Genomic DNA, 16684 nt, shown 5'->3' with positions numbered 1-16684 from the left:
GTAAAGTATGTATCCACTTTATTATCTATTGATGTGATGATAATAATAATGTGTTTGTTATGTATTCAGCGTTGGTTGATTGACTTTTAACCACCACTTTTCCAGTGTACATTTTAATGACAAAATCACTCTGGTGTTGGACTATGAGACATTCTCTCTCTGTGTCCTTGTGTTTAACACGCTTTTCACCATTGTATTTGACTAATTATTAACCTGCCTTAATTTGTGCTGTGATTTTGTGACTTCTTTGTTGGACTTCTGCTACAAAATCCATACGGTGAATTCTATACAATAACTGGCAAATGTATTCTTGTGTTTCCCCCCTTCCCAGTGATTGCATTGTATTAAGTGAATGTGAAGCCCAGATTTGTTATAAACGAATGCAGTTACTTGTGGGTACTTACAACGCTGGGCATGTTGTTCTATGGTCGCAGGATTCGAGCCAGATTGGTCTACTAAAGGAGCTTCTGGACCTGCAGAAAGACATGGTCGTCATGTTGCTGTCGCTTTTAGAGGGTAAAAAGTTCTAACTTAAGAGTCAGATTTTTACTATTGAAACTTTTATACAGAAATATTAGGGATGGGTTGATTGATCAGCTCCCTGTCAGAATAAGAAGATTTCGTGTAAAAGAATGTAATTGCCACATTGCTGATTCATGTCCTTTATTGCCGATCACAAAAACCGATCCCCTCTCGCTGAGTCTGTATTTATTTTTAGTCTCCCGGCTGATAAAAGGCTAGCAGCTAGTTATGTGTCTCCATACACAGTGTACATAATAATAATCACCTCCATTACGACAAATTACCTGCATTTCTTAGTATCTTAAGTATCATGATCAAGTATTATTTTCACGAGAGGACAAGGCGAAACACTATGAGGAGTCAGGAGAAGCCAGTTGCAGGAATGCTAATTACTTAGCTAACCGCTAAGCTAGCTTTAAACAATGCCAATAAATATGTGCTTTGTAAAGTTTAAGAAGTGTAGATGCAACATCGTTACAACAGAAAGTAAGCAGATATGAGCTGCAAATTAACAAGTTGATTAATTAAAAGTCTCGGGACTGTTGGTGTGTCAGCATTGTCAGAGTCAGTACACGACACCATGATAGGAGGGCCAATCAATCCAAAATTTGAGGGTGTCAATACCAAGGGTAGTATCAGTATATGATCGATACTAAACTGATTATGTCGATATTTTCATATTCTCAAAATTATTGTTTTGTTGTTTTTAGTGCTGTTTACAAATTCAAGGAATAATTCCCTGGACATAGGAAGTATTTGTGGGCAAAAACCAAAGGGTTTAAAGGATTAATAGATGGTAGTTTTTGCTTTTTGTTTAGTTATTGTGTACCGTTGACTTTGTTTTGCTCAAACAATTGTATATAATAAAACGGAATAAGGAACTAGTTTAAAAAATGTTTGTCCCCAAATATTTTTATAACATTTTGCAGATTTTAAACATTATTCTAATATTGTTAAACTGCCAATATCGAAAAGGGTACAGTTAATACATGTGATCAGTATGGGTATTGGTATCGACCAATCTCACTCATGGATGACCGGTATTGGAATCGGCAACATGAATCCCTGATCTGATCATCCCAAAAATAAATTATTTGTGTTGTGTCGCTCAGGGAACGTGGTGAATGGCACCATCGCCCGCCAAATGGTGGACATGTTAGTGGAGTCATCCAGCAATGTGGAGATGATCCTTAAATTCTTTGACATGTTCCTCAAACTGAAAGACATTGTGGCGTCTGATGCCTTCAAAGATTACATCACGGACCCTCGAGGGCTTATCTCCAAGAAGGATTTCCATAAGGCAATGGACAGTCAGAAGCAGTACACACCTTCGGAAATCCAGTTCCTCTTGTCCTGCTCGGAGGCAGATGAAAACGACATGATCAACTACGAGGAGTATGCCAACCGCTTTCAGGGACCCGCCAAGGACATTGGTTTCAACATTGCCGTGTTGCTCACCAACCTTTCTGAGCACGTTCCTCACGACACCCGACTGCAGAACTTCCTGGAGCAAGCAGAAAGCGTGCTCAACTACTTCCGCCCCTTCCTTGGTCGTATTGAAATCATGGGCGCCAGCCGTAAGATTGAGCGCATTTACTTTGAGATCAGCGAGGTCAACCGCAGACAGTGGGAGATGCCTCAGGTCCGAGAGTCCAAGCGACAGTTCATCTTCGATGTCGTCAATGAGGGCTGCGAGTCGGAGAAGATGGAGATGTTCGTCAACTTCTGCGAGGACACCATATTTGAGATGAATATCGCCTCGCAAATTTCCGAGCAGGAAGAAGAGGAAAAGGGAGAAGAGGATGACGAGATAGAGGAAGCTGTCGCTGAGGGAGGAGCGGCAGGAGCAAACGGAACAGGAGACGAGGACACTAATGGGGAAGAGGGACCACCTGAGTCCAGCTCTGCTTTTGCAGACTTCATAAACAGTATGTTTAGCTTCTTCAACATCTTCACCTTCCGTAATCTCCGCCGACAATATCGTCGGGTGAGGAGGATGACTATAAAAGAGATTGTGGTTGGTCTGTCCACCTTTTTCTGGACCATCCTGATGAGCATCCTGCACTTCATCTACAACGTTTGCAAAGGCTTCTTTATGATTATCTGGCATACCCTGTTTGGAGGCGGCTTAGTGGAAGGAGCTAAAAATATCACAGTGACAGAGATTTTGGCCAGCATGCCGGATCCAACGCAGGATGACGTGCACGGCGATGGACCGGGAGAACCTGGGATGGGGGAGGAGCAAGACACAGGAGGGATTACGGACACTGGAGATACCGGAAGTGGGGAAGAAGAGGAGGAGGAAACCCCGGAGAAGGAGGGTGGCAGGGTACCAGGTATTGATGCTCCCGGTGGACTTGGAGACATGGGGATTGAGGCCACCGTTGAACCGCCAACCCCTGAAGGGACGCCTATAACAAAGAGGAAAATGGTAACGTTTTTGCTTTTGCTTTGGTGAACTCTTAAGGCCTGATCTACTAAAGGTTTGCGTGTTATAAAACACGTGCAAACTTGATTGCACAGGCAATGCTAATTTACTAAGATCATGTGCAGAGAAAACTACGTCTCTTAAATGAGCAAAATACGGAGCGCTATCCATTTAGCGCATCTGTTTTGATGTAAATGCTGTATATATGGTGATTATTAGAACATCCACGATACCGGGAGAAAATCATGCAGATATAATCGTCTAGCCCTTGCAATGTGATTTATCAAGACTAAAACGGTTTTGTGGCTGCTGTTTTGCATCTATATTTAGCACATTTGAAATGTGCGCGCAAACTGGCAGTTATGCATAAATGACTGTGAGAAAGGAGGCAATCACACTGCAAAGACAGATGATTGCGAGAGATATTCTGTCTGTGTGCAAGTCTACATACTTGAACTGTCAGAAATAAAAATATTAGACATATTGTCTTTTCAGCAATGACATTTTATACTTTTATAGCTGCTATAGGTAATTATAATATATCTCCTATATGAAAAAAACATCTTGCAATATGCATTTTTTTGCAGTTGGATCATTCCAGACCCACCATCAAAACACTGCAGCGCCTCTCAGAGCGCACACACCTTCAGGGTGCTAAAATTAGGTTATGTTGCCTAGATGGCACTTTATCGGCCTAGAAAAGGTAGTACATATTATATTTGTGTGCCGCATGTCAACGACATAAAGAAACAGCACATGTTGAAATATATGATGCCATAAATGTGGAGGGAAATTATTGTCTTCATGGTGATAGGCAGTCTACACGCACAATACTCATTTACATAGGGCGGCCTGCACCACTTTTGCACCTATTATCAATTGTACACACAGTTTTAGTAGATCACCTGCAACACGCCCACTCGCAATTTTATAGTTTGCAAACCCTGTTTACCACTTATTTAGACCTTAGTAGATCAAGCCCTTAAAGTGTTGCAAAAGGTTATGTGATTATATAGTGTGATTTTGTTCTGTAGCAACCGGAAGAGGCTGATGCCAGCCAGAAGCCTCCAGAACTGGCTCGTGTCGAGGAAAAACCTCCAGAGCCTGAAAAGGCTGAGTACGAGAAACCAATTTATTTTATCTTTGTCTCTCTTGCTGACACATTTTTACAGTATTCTTCTAACTAAGAAGCGAATACATTATGACAAAAGCCCAACTTTTTTGGCGCTGACAATAAACCAATGTTTCTTTCAGTGTTGAAACCAGAGAGAAAACAGACAAAGAATCTGAGACTTTGGTGAAAGAAACGACCTCAGAACCAAACAAATCTGCAACGAAAAAAGAAAAGAAACCTAAAAAGGGAGGAGGATTTCAAATCTGGACTGAGCTGGAAACACAGAGAAATAAATTTATGGTGAAGTCCTTGTCTATTTACCCACATTCCAACTGCCACTCATCTAAAATATTATAATTGTTGCTCTCTATCTTTTACAGAACTACCTCTCTAGAAACTTTTACAACTTACGTTTTCTGGCACTGTTCCTCGCTTTCGCCCTAAACTTTATTCTGCTCTTCTACAAGGTGAGTTTGTATCTATGTGAAAATTACTTTATCTACCGTACTCTCAGCCATTATGCCTTTATGAATATTGAATGACACTGTCATCACTGTCAATTCATTCAACAATGTGGTTAGACCTGCTATGCATTGTTCTTTTTTAGGGCAGGCTTTCGTGCAACTCTTGTATTAGATATCACTAGATACAGCACATAACCAGGTACTGTATTGTATGTAAATGATATATTTCACATGATCTGGTTTTAAAAGGTGTCTGACACCCCACCTGAGGGCGACGACATAGAAGGATCCGGACTGGCAGAAGGAAGTGGGTTCTTTGAAGGCTCTGGTCTATTTGAAGGCTCAGGAGATGAGGTGGATGGTTCTGGAATGGATGGAGGAGATGAGGATGAAGATGTACCGCTGTATTTCTATTTAGAGGAGAGCACAGGGTACATGCAGCCCACGTTGTCCTTCCTCGCCATACTCCATACTGTCATCTCCTTCATCTGCATCATTGGTTACAACTGCCTCAAGGTAGGCAGACTTCAAGTGATGCCATAGAACCGTTTCACATGTTGTTTTTTCGATCTCATCAGATTCCACTGGTGATCTTCAAACGGGAGAAAGAACTCGCAAGAAAGCTGGAGTTTGATGGACTTTACATCACGGAGCAGCCAGAGGACGAAGACATCAAGGGCCAGTGGGATCGTCTTGTCCTGAATACTCCGTAAGTAGAAGGAATAGGAGTTACATGCATAGGGAATGTTTGTGTTTATTTACCTAAAGAGCAAAGAGGACAAGACAGTAATTGGAAGCAGGTGATCATAAAGAAGGGCTGTTATTTCCAAAATACATTTCGGGCCACATGAAAAAAAAAGAAAGAAAGAAAGGAAAGCATCTGACCACATGTTCTTTATTAATGTTTATATTGTACAACAGAACAATGCTGAAATCGTGGTAAGGAGCAAACTGCTCGGCCAGCACTTAGCTGATGACTCATCAGTGATGAGTTGATTAAAAACAGCAGTACAGCAAATGTGACACACATGAGTTTCACTCCAACCACTGAGTAGTGCAATAAACATTTTAAAGTGTACAGTAGGCAACGGTGCTGTTGGTTGTTGGCCTCTTAGGTTACTTCAATTGCAGCTAATGTACTGCTATACTGTGGAGTTTATAAAAAATACATCAGCCACAGCTTTTTTATTTGGTGCTAATTAGAGACCCTGCTTGTGTAGGTTCAGTGGTGTACTAAAGGCTTGAACCGGAGCATTTACAGCAGGGGTCTCAAACTCAATTTACCTGGGGGCCACTGGATGCAGAAACTGGGTGAGGCTGGGCCGCAAGAAAAGATGATTTAAAAAAAAATCTAACATGCACTTTTTAATGAATTCACCTTCTTTGGCTTTCCCGCCCTAGCAACCATCTCACTCACTATGTAGCTAGCTTTGACTGCTGCATCGCTCTTTTCGGTTGCTTTCTTGAAGAAATCTTGTTGCCTCAGTAGACTGGTTATAAAATGTGCAACCCTGTTCACTCTCTCATCTCCCTGGTATTTTGCATACTCCTCAACATGTCTAGTTGTATAATGACGTTTCAAATTGTATTCCCTGTGCACCGCAACTTTCTCTGTGCAAATAAGATACGTCGGAGTGCCCCTGTACTCAACAAAGAAATATTGCATCTCCCACTTTTCCTGGAATTGTCTTTGCTCATCACTAACCTTTCTCTTCACTGCAGGCTTTGAAAAAGACATGTTTGGGGTTGTGGAATATATTTGTATTTAGCCGACGCACAGAGAATTATGTTATTTCCGCAATGTGTGTCGTTCCGCTTTTCCTCCCTACAGCAACACGGCGGTCGGCGGAAAGTACCGGGATCGCGAGCGCAAAAAGTGACGGCTCCTGGAGTGTTATCCGGCGTCATATAAAAATATATGTAGTGTTCATCGTGTGAGGCAATGCAAATTAAACAATAAAAAAAACAAATAACGGTTTGAATTGGTCCAGGTTATCAGGGACTTTTTTACTGATGGACTGATGTCGCGGTGTGACTGCAGCTAGGCACGTAAGAAAACCCTCGTCTCCATGGCAACGTTTCTGTCGCTTTCACTCATTTGCCGCTTTTCCACTAACGTAGGGGTATTTTGGAGCCAAATAACAATAATCGTCTTTGTCTGGAGCCAACGGGAAAACGGGGGACAGGGGGGGGGGGGGGGGGGGGGGGTGTATATTGTAGCCCGGAAGAGATAGGGCTACAAACGATTCTGGGTATTTGTTCTGTTGTGTTTATGTTGTGTTACGGTGCGGATGTTCTCCCGAAATGTGTTTGTCATTCTTGTTTGGTGTGGGTTCACAGTGTGGCGCATATTTGTATCAGTGTTAAAGTTGTTTATACGGCCACCCTCAGTGTGACCTGTATGGCTGTTGACCAAGTATGTCTTGCAGTCACTTTGTTATGTGTGTCTGTAGAAGCCGCATACAACATGTGACTGGGCCGGCACGCTGTTTGTCTGGAAAAAAGACGACGCGACGACAGGTTGTAGAGGACGCTAAAGGCAGTGCCATCACGGCACGCCCTCAATATTGTCGAGAGGCATATACCACACCGTGATTGGTAGATTACTTCAGCTCCACACACAACGCTGTCAAGGGCCATTCATTTAAAACTTGCGGGCCGCACTAACATTAAACTTTCATATTAAGGTGGGGGCCGCAAAATAACGTCTCGCGGGCCGCAATTGGCTCGCGGGCCGAGTGTCTGAGACCCCTGATTTACAGTATCTGAAAATCACATGAAGAATTAATGTATTTTTTTCCTCGTAGCTCCTTCCCAAACAACTACTGGGATAAGTTTGTCAAACGAAAGGTGAGTTTTATTTGCTTTGCAGCCTAAACAAATACATCGGTTTCATCCACATCAATTTTAAGCCGCAAATGTCTGCATCTAGATTTTGGATAAATACGGAGACATTTATGGCCGAGAAAGAATCGCCGAACTGTTGGGTGTTGACCTAGCGTCCCTGGATGTGAGTCAGCAGCATGAAAAGAAACAAGAGGAATCTGACAACTCAGCGTTTGCATGGTAGGCAAAAAAGATGCTTTGGATGTTTTAATTGTAGTGGAATTTAAACTAAAGCTGTTGTTTGTCTTATCAGGGCTACTACCATTGACATCAAGTACCAGATCTGGAAGTTTGGTGTGGTGTTTACAGACGGTGTAAGCATCAGAAATTATCATTCAGTTTTTCTGCCCTTCTGTTTTACTGAATAGCTGCGGATACTTTATTGAAACATATTTTAAGACAAACATATATTTTAAGACAAAATACAAATTAAAAATACTTTTTATATTCTTGTTTTTGGCACGACCAGTTAACATGGATAAATCCGAAGACCCAGAATATACGATGATCTATTTTTTTCACGAAAATGTTTCTGGGGAAACAGTACTATATAATAATAATGATAATGATAATTAAAACATTATATATAACCATGTATGTAATAAAGCAATAACTCTAAAAATATTATTTGAACGTTTTGATTGATTTTGTCAAATACATTAATTTAACATTTAATGCGTAGTATCTCTGATTAACTCTGATCAGAATAACAGGACAAAGTGGCTAGGGTGAAAAGTCATATTGGTGAGGAGGTTTTTTTAGCACTCAAACAACAGCACACAGTTGTCTACCGGAATTTTCAAGTTTAACCAGCATTTCAAGTTTTGTCGACAGTAGCTTGCTTTGTTGGTTTTGGAAATTGGCACAGATGTGTGGAAAGTACAAAAGTTCCACTCATGTATGACTTACTTTCTATGTTGTGCTCAAAAATCTCTTTCAGACCTTCCTTTATCTGTGTTGGTACACAATCATGTCTCTGCTCGGCCACTATAACAACTTCTTCTTCGCGTGTCACCTGCTGGACATTGCCATGGGCGTCAAGACCCTCCGCACCATCCTGTCTTCAGTGACACACAATGGCAAACAGGCACGTGCATAAAATAAAACAAAAAAAACAATGTAAAATACACTCTTTGCATAAAAGTCTGCTACTCATTACACCTACAGGGAGTACAGTAGTTGAGTTCTTCTAGTCCAGAGGATCTTAACCTTTTTTACCACAGGGCCCAACTTTTCCACTACAGAGTGGCTTAAGGCCCCCTCACATATTAACACTGAATTAGTAATCTTACTCTTGAATGTAATTATATTCAATAATTATGTCTAACCTACTTACCGTTTACAACCTGGTCAAATGATATGAAAGCATGTGTTAATCACAAAAATCATTATTTATTTAACACATAAACCTTAGGCTTAGGTCAGGCTGATTTAGAAAATAAGTACTAACCAAATATACTGCAGACAAAGGGACACATATATAACACACAAAATAAATGTACATACAATTATGTTGTGCTAAAATAAATAAACTAAATTAATATTGAATATTTTTAACTAAACCGTCAATAAAAAAATGAATGAAAATACAGCTTCACCACTTCAGTCATAATTTTAGGCTTAAGATAATTCTACAGTATATGACATTAGCTTCAGACTTCTTTGGTTTGAGATTGTCATTACTGCTACAAGTGGTGGAAAAGTATATTACAACAGAGTACCGCTGCGGCTTAAAGGACCACAGCTGAGAAACAGAGATTTGTTCCGTGCGCCTCTAGGGGGCGCTCGTGGCCCAACAATTGGCCCCAGCCCTATGGTTAAGAAAAACTGTCTCTTGTCAATGCCTTAATACATCCATACATTTTCTACCGCTTATCCCTTTTGGGGTTGCGGGGGGTGCTGGAGCCAAACTCAGCTGTAATCGGGCGGCAGGCGGAGTACACCCTGGACAAGTTGCCACCTCATCGCAGGGCCAACACAGATAGACAAACAACATTCACACTAGTATTTAACCCTTCGTCCTAAAATATCTGCAACTCATTTTCCCTGGTTATTAGTTAAAAAGAAGATAAATGGCGCTTCTCAGCGTTACTTGTTTTTGTTTTTGCCAAACTTTGCTTCTTGCATCCCTCTAGCTGATGATGACAGTCGGCCTGCTAGCAGTGGTGGTGTACCTCTACACGGTGGTGGCTTTCAACTTCTTTCGCAAGTTTTACAACAAAAGCGAGGACGAGGACGAACCAGATATGAAATGTGACGACATGATGACTGTGAGTCGTTGCCGTCGCAGGGCCTCCACCAATCTGTGAGTGATGTCTCATTTGTTTTTGTTTCTCCAGTGCTATCTCTTCCACATGTACGTGGGCGTACGCGCTGGCGGGGGCATCGGCGATGAAATTGAGGATCCTGCCGGGGATGAATATGAGCTTTACAGAGTGGTCTTTGACATAACTTTCTTTTTCTTTGTTATTGTCATCTTGCTGGCCATCATCCAGGGTAAACAAACGTATACACAACTTTACATTTGATACAACACCACTGCAATAAACTTATTTTTGAATTAGTACCTCTCTGACAACCTAAATCAAAACTGACCGACACCAAATATTTGTGTGTGCCTATGCTGCAGGTTTGATCATTGATGCCTTTGGAGAACTCAGAGATCAACAAGAGCAGGTCAAAGAAGACATGGAGGTACGTTATTTAAGTGTTTTGACTGGATAGTTCAGCACCAGTTGTCAAAAAACCATCACTGATGTTTTTCTATAGACAAAATGCTTCATATGTGGCATCGGGAGCGATTACTTTGACACAACGCCGCACGGATTCGAGACTCATACGCTGGATGAACACAACCTGGCCAATTACATGTGAGTACTACATCTACTGTATATGAGTGTGCTCATGTAAATATGTATACAAGGCGTGTCAGAAAAGTTCTAGGACTGTTGATATTAACCAAATTATTTTCGACGTGAGGGGCTTCGCCTACTGCAAGTTCTTACCACAGGGCTAGATGATCAACCAGCACATCGATGAAGAGATTATGCTGGGTATGCAAAGGAAAAAGAGGCGAGAGTTGTGGCAGGACAACTTGTGGCTTCTGACAACACGCCTGCTCGCAATGCCCTGACAACATGGTCGTGGCGACGGAGCTGCAGATGAGCCCAGAAAAATCTTTCCAGGAGTGCATGAAGGCAGTGTGTTAGACGCCAGGGGGAGACCTTTGAAGGAGAAAACTTGTAGTTAAAATACATATTTTTTGACACTAGTCGTGGAACTTTTCTGACACGCCTCATATACCTGTATGTGTATGCTCTTGCTATTTTAACATATGCTTTACAGGGAAAATAAACATGTTTACACCTCTCAGGTTCTTCTTAATGTACCTTATCAACAAAGATGAGACTGAACACACTGGACAGGTTAGTCCGATTCCTTTTGTTATTTAGTTGTAAATACGTGGCATCAACTTGCTCCTATTTCTTCTTCTTTATTTGTCGTTACAGGAGTCGTACGTATGGAAGATGTACCAGGAGCGTTGCTGGGACTTCTTCCCTGCTGGAGACTGTTTCCGAAAGCAATATGAAGATCAGTTGTCATAAAGAACAAGTACACTTGCACTCTCTGAACTCCTATGTATTACTTTATATAAAGTACTGGATGAACATACATGACCTCACTTTAAGACGCTGTGAGAAGAGAAAGCTTATGTGCAACAAGCAACAATAATTGCATTGACCGTATTCAAATGTACACTGTTATTTAAAATGTGCCTTAGAAACACACTAATTTACCAGCACAAAAAGAGGTTATGTGTGTTTGCTTTAGACTTTCAATTTTTACAGACATAATTATTTATGCAAATCCATACACCCGACATTATTTATTTGTTTGAAATTGTGTTTTGTTATCTATGTTTAGTTTTGTTTTGATTCTGCATTGATTGATGATGAATACATGTTTGTTTTTTTCCTGTGATGTGATCTTGTCGTCATTGAAATGTGTATTATTTATTCTCACTTTAATTTGATGTGGACGTCTCAGCAGGTCGTTTGCTGGGGTGCAGGTTTGGATGTGAAATGAGCTGAAGAGGTTTAGAGATTTGAGCGGTGTAGCTCAAAACAAAACTGTAATTATGTAATCACACTGTACGAGTTCACACTCATTGTCCACTATATAAGTAACATCAAACATCCCTTTATAACAATAATAACACTTAGAAGGCTAATATACTCATTATTGTGGTTATACTTTACAATTTCAAACTGCAGTGTATCATACATAGGTTGTTTATAGTTTAGGGTGAACATATTTAGCTGGAACAGTGTGTCAATGGAAATATTTTTTTTTTAGATTGGCACCTATTAGAAACAGTGTAGCAAGTTACAATCACAATACTTAACATATTGTTAATACCTCTCTGACGGTGCCAATCAAAACCAAGCTTTATTATCTTTCTCACGGCATAATCTTTTATAAAGCGCTTGCATTGAATCTCATTAGATTGCACCAAAAATTAGTCTAGCCAAGATGCAAGTTGTTGATATTGAGAAACAGACATGTCACGCACATATCCATAAACACACGCAGCAAACAGTGTGTGCATGCGTGCTATTACAACCTCTTCTGCTCCCAAAAGCGGCCAAACATCCCAGCTGAATGCGGATTAGGGATGAGCATTAAAACTCACATTGAGCCTCATGTGCTTTCTACCCATCCTGTCCTGCTCGCTGCATTTCTGTCAGTCAGTCAATCGGAGTGGACAAAGCGGTTGTCAACATGAGCGTCTCTGGAATCCATCAAGGCACACTCAGGATGTATGGTGAGTACAAAATCTTATTGCCCTTTTTTGTGACTTGTACAAGTTTTGTGGTCATTTGTCTGCATCTGTTTAAAATTCTAACACAGAGCATTATAAAACAAATATCAGCGTGTGATAGTCCCGTCTAGATTAGGTGACAGTAGATGTGTGGGTTTTAATCAGTTAGTAATTTGCTTATTTCATAAAGCATATGTTCTTGACTGTAAGCGCTGTACGCACAGGGTGAGGATCCAGATGTGTGGGTGTGATTTTGATAGAGGCACACACTCGTTATTATGTTCTGATTGGTGCAGCGCCTTGATCCGCCAAACATCCAACTGTCTCTATAATCCGCTGAGATGATGGACGACAGCATGGTCATGCTGTAATCCAGCAACTCCTCATGTTCCCAGGATCACTGCACCCAATACAGTCAATAAGCATGCTTTGGATGAGTACAAATGATTCCAAGCAGTGACCTAATCAGATGTTTTTGCCCTCCTCCCTCAATTCTCATATTAAGGAGGATTTATTTTCAAACAATGGAAGAAGAGGTTCCTGCTCCTGACAGCTGAAGGCGGCCTTTTTGTGTGTCACCACGTTTCAGCTCCACCTGACCAGCTGGTGTTGTTGCAGAACAGCTGTGAGGCCATTGTGGAGGGCAAGGAGATCCTTGACCTTCCAAAGATTCCTGCTGGCGGGAGCCGAGATTGCTGCTTCGCTCTCATCTTGACCCAAAATAAATACCTGCTCCTGATGGCCGACACCCCTGCAGACTGCAGGTTAGATTGGTTTGGCTCATCTAGTGGCCAATACTACCATAGTATTGATATTTTTAGTTCATTTAGCCATTTTATGCTTGACAATGCTTAATTTCAGCCAAAATTACATACTTTTTTTTCACCCCAAAATAAATAGAATACAGTAAAGCCGCAAACTTCGAAGTGCCATCTGATTTGATTGGTGCAACTGTCAGAGGTTTTCGTCGTAAATAAATCGTATGAATGGTTTTGGCTTAGTTTTTCTGCTGGATGCCGTTTCTGACACAACCCTTGCAGGGAATCAAACCCACGCCCATACCTGCATTCACACTAATGCTTTTCTGAGTTATAATGTATGCTGTAACACAATTTCCTTTTTATCACGGTGTGATGCTATTTTGACTTGTATTATTGTAAAATGCATGCATTCACAATGAGACTAATAATGTATGACAAACGAAATGTCCTTTAATTATTTTTAGAATTCACAAAATATGCTAGCAGACAGGCATTTTCACTAACTAATTGGACAGAAATAGCTTTAATACATGAATGCTGACCGAAAGGGTATTGACTAAAATAGCCATTTATCTTGCTTTAAAATCAAGCTCACTGCCGCTTTTCTACAGCAAAAACTCATTTTTTTATCGCATCACAAACCATTTTCTACATTGATAATTGTGTAAATCCACATAGAGGATGGTTCATATAATTATAGTTTTTTCTGAATTGGTACTTGGTGGAAAAAAGTTTTAGAACCACTGCTTTACATTATTGTGTGAATCACAAGAATACGACTTATCGTAACTAGTTAAATGCGGAGAGACAAGCATTCACAATAACGCTGAATACTACCCAAACATGTCCGTGCAGTTTACTTAAACTTTTTCTCGAACAAAAACGCAATGATAGAATAACATCTAAGAAAATCATAGCACTTAAGGAAACTCCAATTAAATTGTTTAAATGTCATTATCAGCCAATAGGGGGCATATGTACATGGGTGATTGTATTTTGTATGTAGTGCATTTCACATATTATGTCCTAAGAACCTGCGTGATCGCTGACTTATCATTTTGTGTAAATAACAGAGTTACTTCTTTGCTTTGTAGTCAATGGCTGAACGTGCTGAAAAAAGTCAAACAAGTGAGTCAGAATTTTTTTTTTGTGGCATAAATGAAGCAAAGACTAGTTTGTTTCTACAGTACGTTGTTCATTTTCTACAAAGTAAATGTTAATGCCTTTTCTGTTTCTGCAGAGCGTCTCGTCACCTCTTAGTCTTTGCAAGCGGCATCAGGTGCCGCCGCTCAATATTGCTCTGAAAGACCTGGTACCCGATCAAATCCAGGATAAAGATCCACCGACCCCACCGATCAGCAATGGCGAGGCACTTTCACCTGGGCCTCTGATTGGCTCCCCAAAGGACAAAGGTCAGTCTTAATGTGCTGTCTTTATCTCCTTTTTAACCTTTTTTAGATGTTCTTACAGCACAGTTCATAGTGTACCCAACTCTCCCTGTCCTTTTCAAGATACATTGTTTTCAAACTTTTGACTCATAGTGAAGTGGTGTGCTCCTGCCAACTATTGTGTAACTTCCTCTGCTGTGGGTTGCAGATGTTAGGGAAATCACTCTATGGTGGATAATTTCTTTTGGGGCTTTAGGGCTCTAACTTTGCCTAACAACAAGCGGTTCTGCAAACATGAACGGTGAAAAAAAATCCTTTGTTGCAACATAGTTATGTTTTATAATGAACGACAATCTCAGTAGTATGATTTAGCACACTGGTTCTCAAACTTCTTTCACCTAATGCCACCCATAGAAAACACTTGCCTCCATAACCATAACCAACATTAAAATACAGTAGCATCGCGTACTGTATTACAGTAGCGTAATTGTTACAAACAAGGCAGATGTTTTATTCAACAAGTATATTTAATATTTTGGCCACTGTAAAATTACACACCGTTTGAACAGTAACACTGTGTTTAAATATAGGAAAACAAAACATTGTACTTGATTCAATCGAGTAATTCTTTGGCACACTATTAGATAGAGCCTGTACCACAGTTCGAAAATCACTGGTTTGGCACATGTAATAACAAAAAAAATCACATGAGAAAGTAGGAAAAAGTATTTTACTGTTTTAATATCAGTCGGTGCTCTACAGACACATACTGTAGAAGCCATACATTTTACCTGGAAAATGTAGTTTTATCAATATTTCAATGTGTGCTTTATATATAATGTGATGTCACGTGTGTGTCAAACAGGCAGGGATTCTCCACGCACAAAGTACTACAAAGAAGGCAGGCCCTCGGTGGGCTGCCTGCGTCACGGCACCATCAACAACACTCAGACGGTGAGGGCCGTCTACCTGCTGATGGGAGGGGCCGCCGCGTCGTCTGCTATGGGCTACTTAGGCTCGTGCTCACCCTCCGGCCTGGACGCCAAAGCTCCCGACCTGCCCCTCAGCGCAGACTTCTCAGATGTGGGACCGGCAGGGGCGTACCACACGGACAGCCCCGCCATCACCTCCCCACACTTTAACAGCTTTGACTTTGAAATGGCAGACGCTGATTTTAATGCTTTTGATTGTGGGGGGTTTACTTTTTGATAGTCGCAAGATTCCCCTTCTGTCCCACCGTGACAACAACCAGTGCAACACGCCATGTGCTTTGTGCATAACTACCCACACTGTGTATGTTTAAAAAAAATATATCTATAACATAATCAGCACTGTAAGTGATTGTAGATTTTGGTAAAATGTCAACTTAAGATGTATGTTTTGGAAATCTACTAACCCTACCACTGAGTTAGTTAGACCTGAACTTAACCTAATGCTATAAAGTAAAAACCTCATCATCACACACTGTTAATCCCTCAAATGTGAACTTGTACATTAAGTAAAACTAATATGTTGTTTATACGTGCTACTTTGTCTTGTTCAGCAAACCAAACGTTCTTGCCGTAGCAGGCCTCTCAAATAGGTAGCAACTAGCACCGGATTTTGAGAAGTTCACCAAAAAATGGTCATAAACTATTTGTGGTCTTTTTAGGAGACACATGAACCCAAATAGCTTGCATTGACAATCAGTTTAGTAAGTGCAATCAAATGTAAACAAAGTAAAACACAAGTAGCTTGTCTCATTTCATTTTGTCTCAGAGTGAAGAGTTGGAGACACCTGCTCTATCCACACACAGACAGGCACATATCATACAATCTAATGTATTATGGAGGAGACTTTGCATTTTCACACATAGATTAAAGGTTTCACAAATCATAAACTTTGTTAAATTGACTCATTACACAATGTGTATTTATATTTGTGTTGCATTGATGTTTTTTTGTTCTTATTTTGCACTAGTGACAAAATTAATCGATGTGACATTTCAAGTAAAGTATCTGTTTGGTGTTGACTTTTTATTGCCCACCCTTCGAATCGGAAGCTAACGTCAGCCTTGTAAAAATGACAAAAATAAACATGCAGTTGTTTGTATTATTGTGCTTTACATTTGTAGTTGTGTAAGTGGACTGTATCATACTGAGAAGTGGGGCTGTGAATCTTTGGGTGTCCCACGATTCGATTAAATATCGATTCTTGGGGTCACGATTCGATTCAAAATCTTTTTTCTTTTTTTTCAATTCAACACGATTCTCAATACAAAAACTATTTTTTTCCCGATTCAAAATGATTCTCTATTCA

General features: G+C 40.5%; 2 protein-coding genes across 5 annotated transcripts in view; both read left to right on the top strand.

The window, feature by feature from the left end:
• Positions 1–11388, top strand: part of LOC133650860 (ryanodine receptor 1-like) — a 62758-nt gene extending 51370 nt beyond the window's left edge. The window contains exons 89-105 of the mRNA XM_062048573.1: positions 435–516; positions 1635–2953; positions 3985–4067; positions 4205–4364; positions 4445–4531; positions 4778–5044; positions 5107–5237; positions 7336–7378; positions 7461–7594; positions 7668–7728; positions 8355–8501; positions 9550–9684; positions 9754–9910; positions 10044–10108; positions 10184–10284; positions 10788–10839; positions 10924–11388. Coding sequence (XP_061904557.1) covers positions 435–516; positions 1635–2953; positions 3985–4067; positions 4205–4364; positions 4445–4531; positions 4778–5044; positions 5107–5237; positions 7336–7378; positions 7461–7594; positions 7668–7728; positions 8355–8501; positions 9550–9684; positions 9754–9910; positions 10044–10108; positions 10184–10284; positions 10788–10839; positions 10924–11019 — 3120 coding nt within the window. The 3' untranslated portion in view covers positions 11020–11388. The remainder of the gene's footprint in view (positions 1–434; positions 517–1634; positions 2954–3984; positions 4068–4204; positions 4365–4444; positions 4532–4777; positions 5045–5106; positions 5238–7335; positions 7379–7460; positions 7595–7667; positions 7729–8354; positions 8502–9549; positions 9685–9753; positions 9911–10043; positions 10109–10183; positions 10285–10787; positions 10840–10923) is intronic.
• Positions 11389–11913: 525 nt separating this feature from the next.
• LOC133650861 (uncharacterized) lies at positions 11914–16477 on the top strand. Of its 4 annotated transcripts, none has more exons than XM_062048575.1 (5): positions 11914–12239; positions 12860–13000; positions 14092–14125; positions 14238–14409; positions 15251–16477. In XM_062048575.1, exons 1-5 carry the CDS (start codon positions 12118–12120, stop codon positions 15592–15594), a joined length of 813 nt encoding a protein of 270 aa, XP_061904559.1. In that variant the 5' UTR covers positions 11914–12117; the 3' UTR covers positions 15595–16477. The 4 variants fall into 4 exon arrangements, with proteins under 4 accessions (XP_061904559.1, XP_061904561.1, XP_061904558.1 ...); XM_062048577.1 differs by having other exon boundaries at positions 12089–12239; positions 12826–13000; XM_062048574.1 differs by having other exon boundaries at positions 12094–12239; positions 12742–13000.
• Positions 16478–16684: the final 207 nt, after the last annotated feature.

Source organism: Entelurus aequoreus, linkage group LG05 (genome assembly GCF_033978785.1).
Source record: "Entelurus aequoreus isolate RoL-2023_Sb linkage group LG05, RoL_Eaeq_v1.1, whole genome shotgun sequence".
NCBI classification, from domain to species: Eukaryota; Metazoa; Chordata; class Actinopteri; order Syngnathiformes; family Syngnathidae; genus Entelurus; species Entelurus aequoreus.
This window is presented reverse-complemented; position numbering and strand designations above follow the sequence as displayed.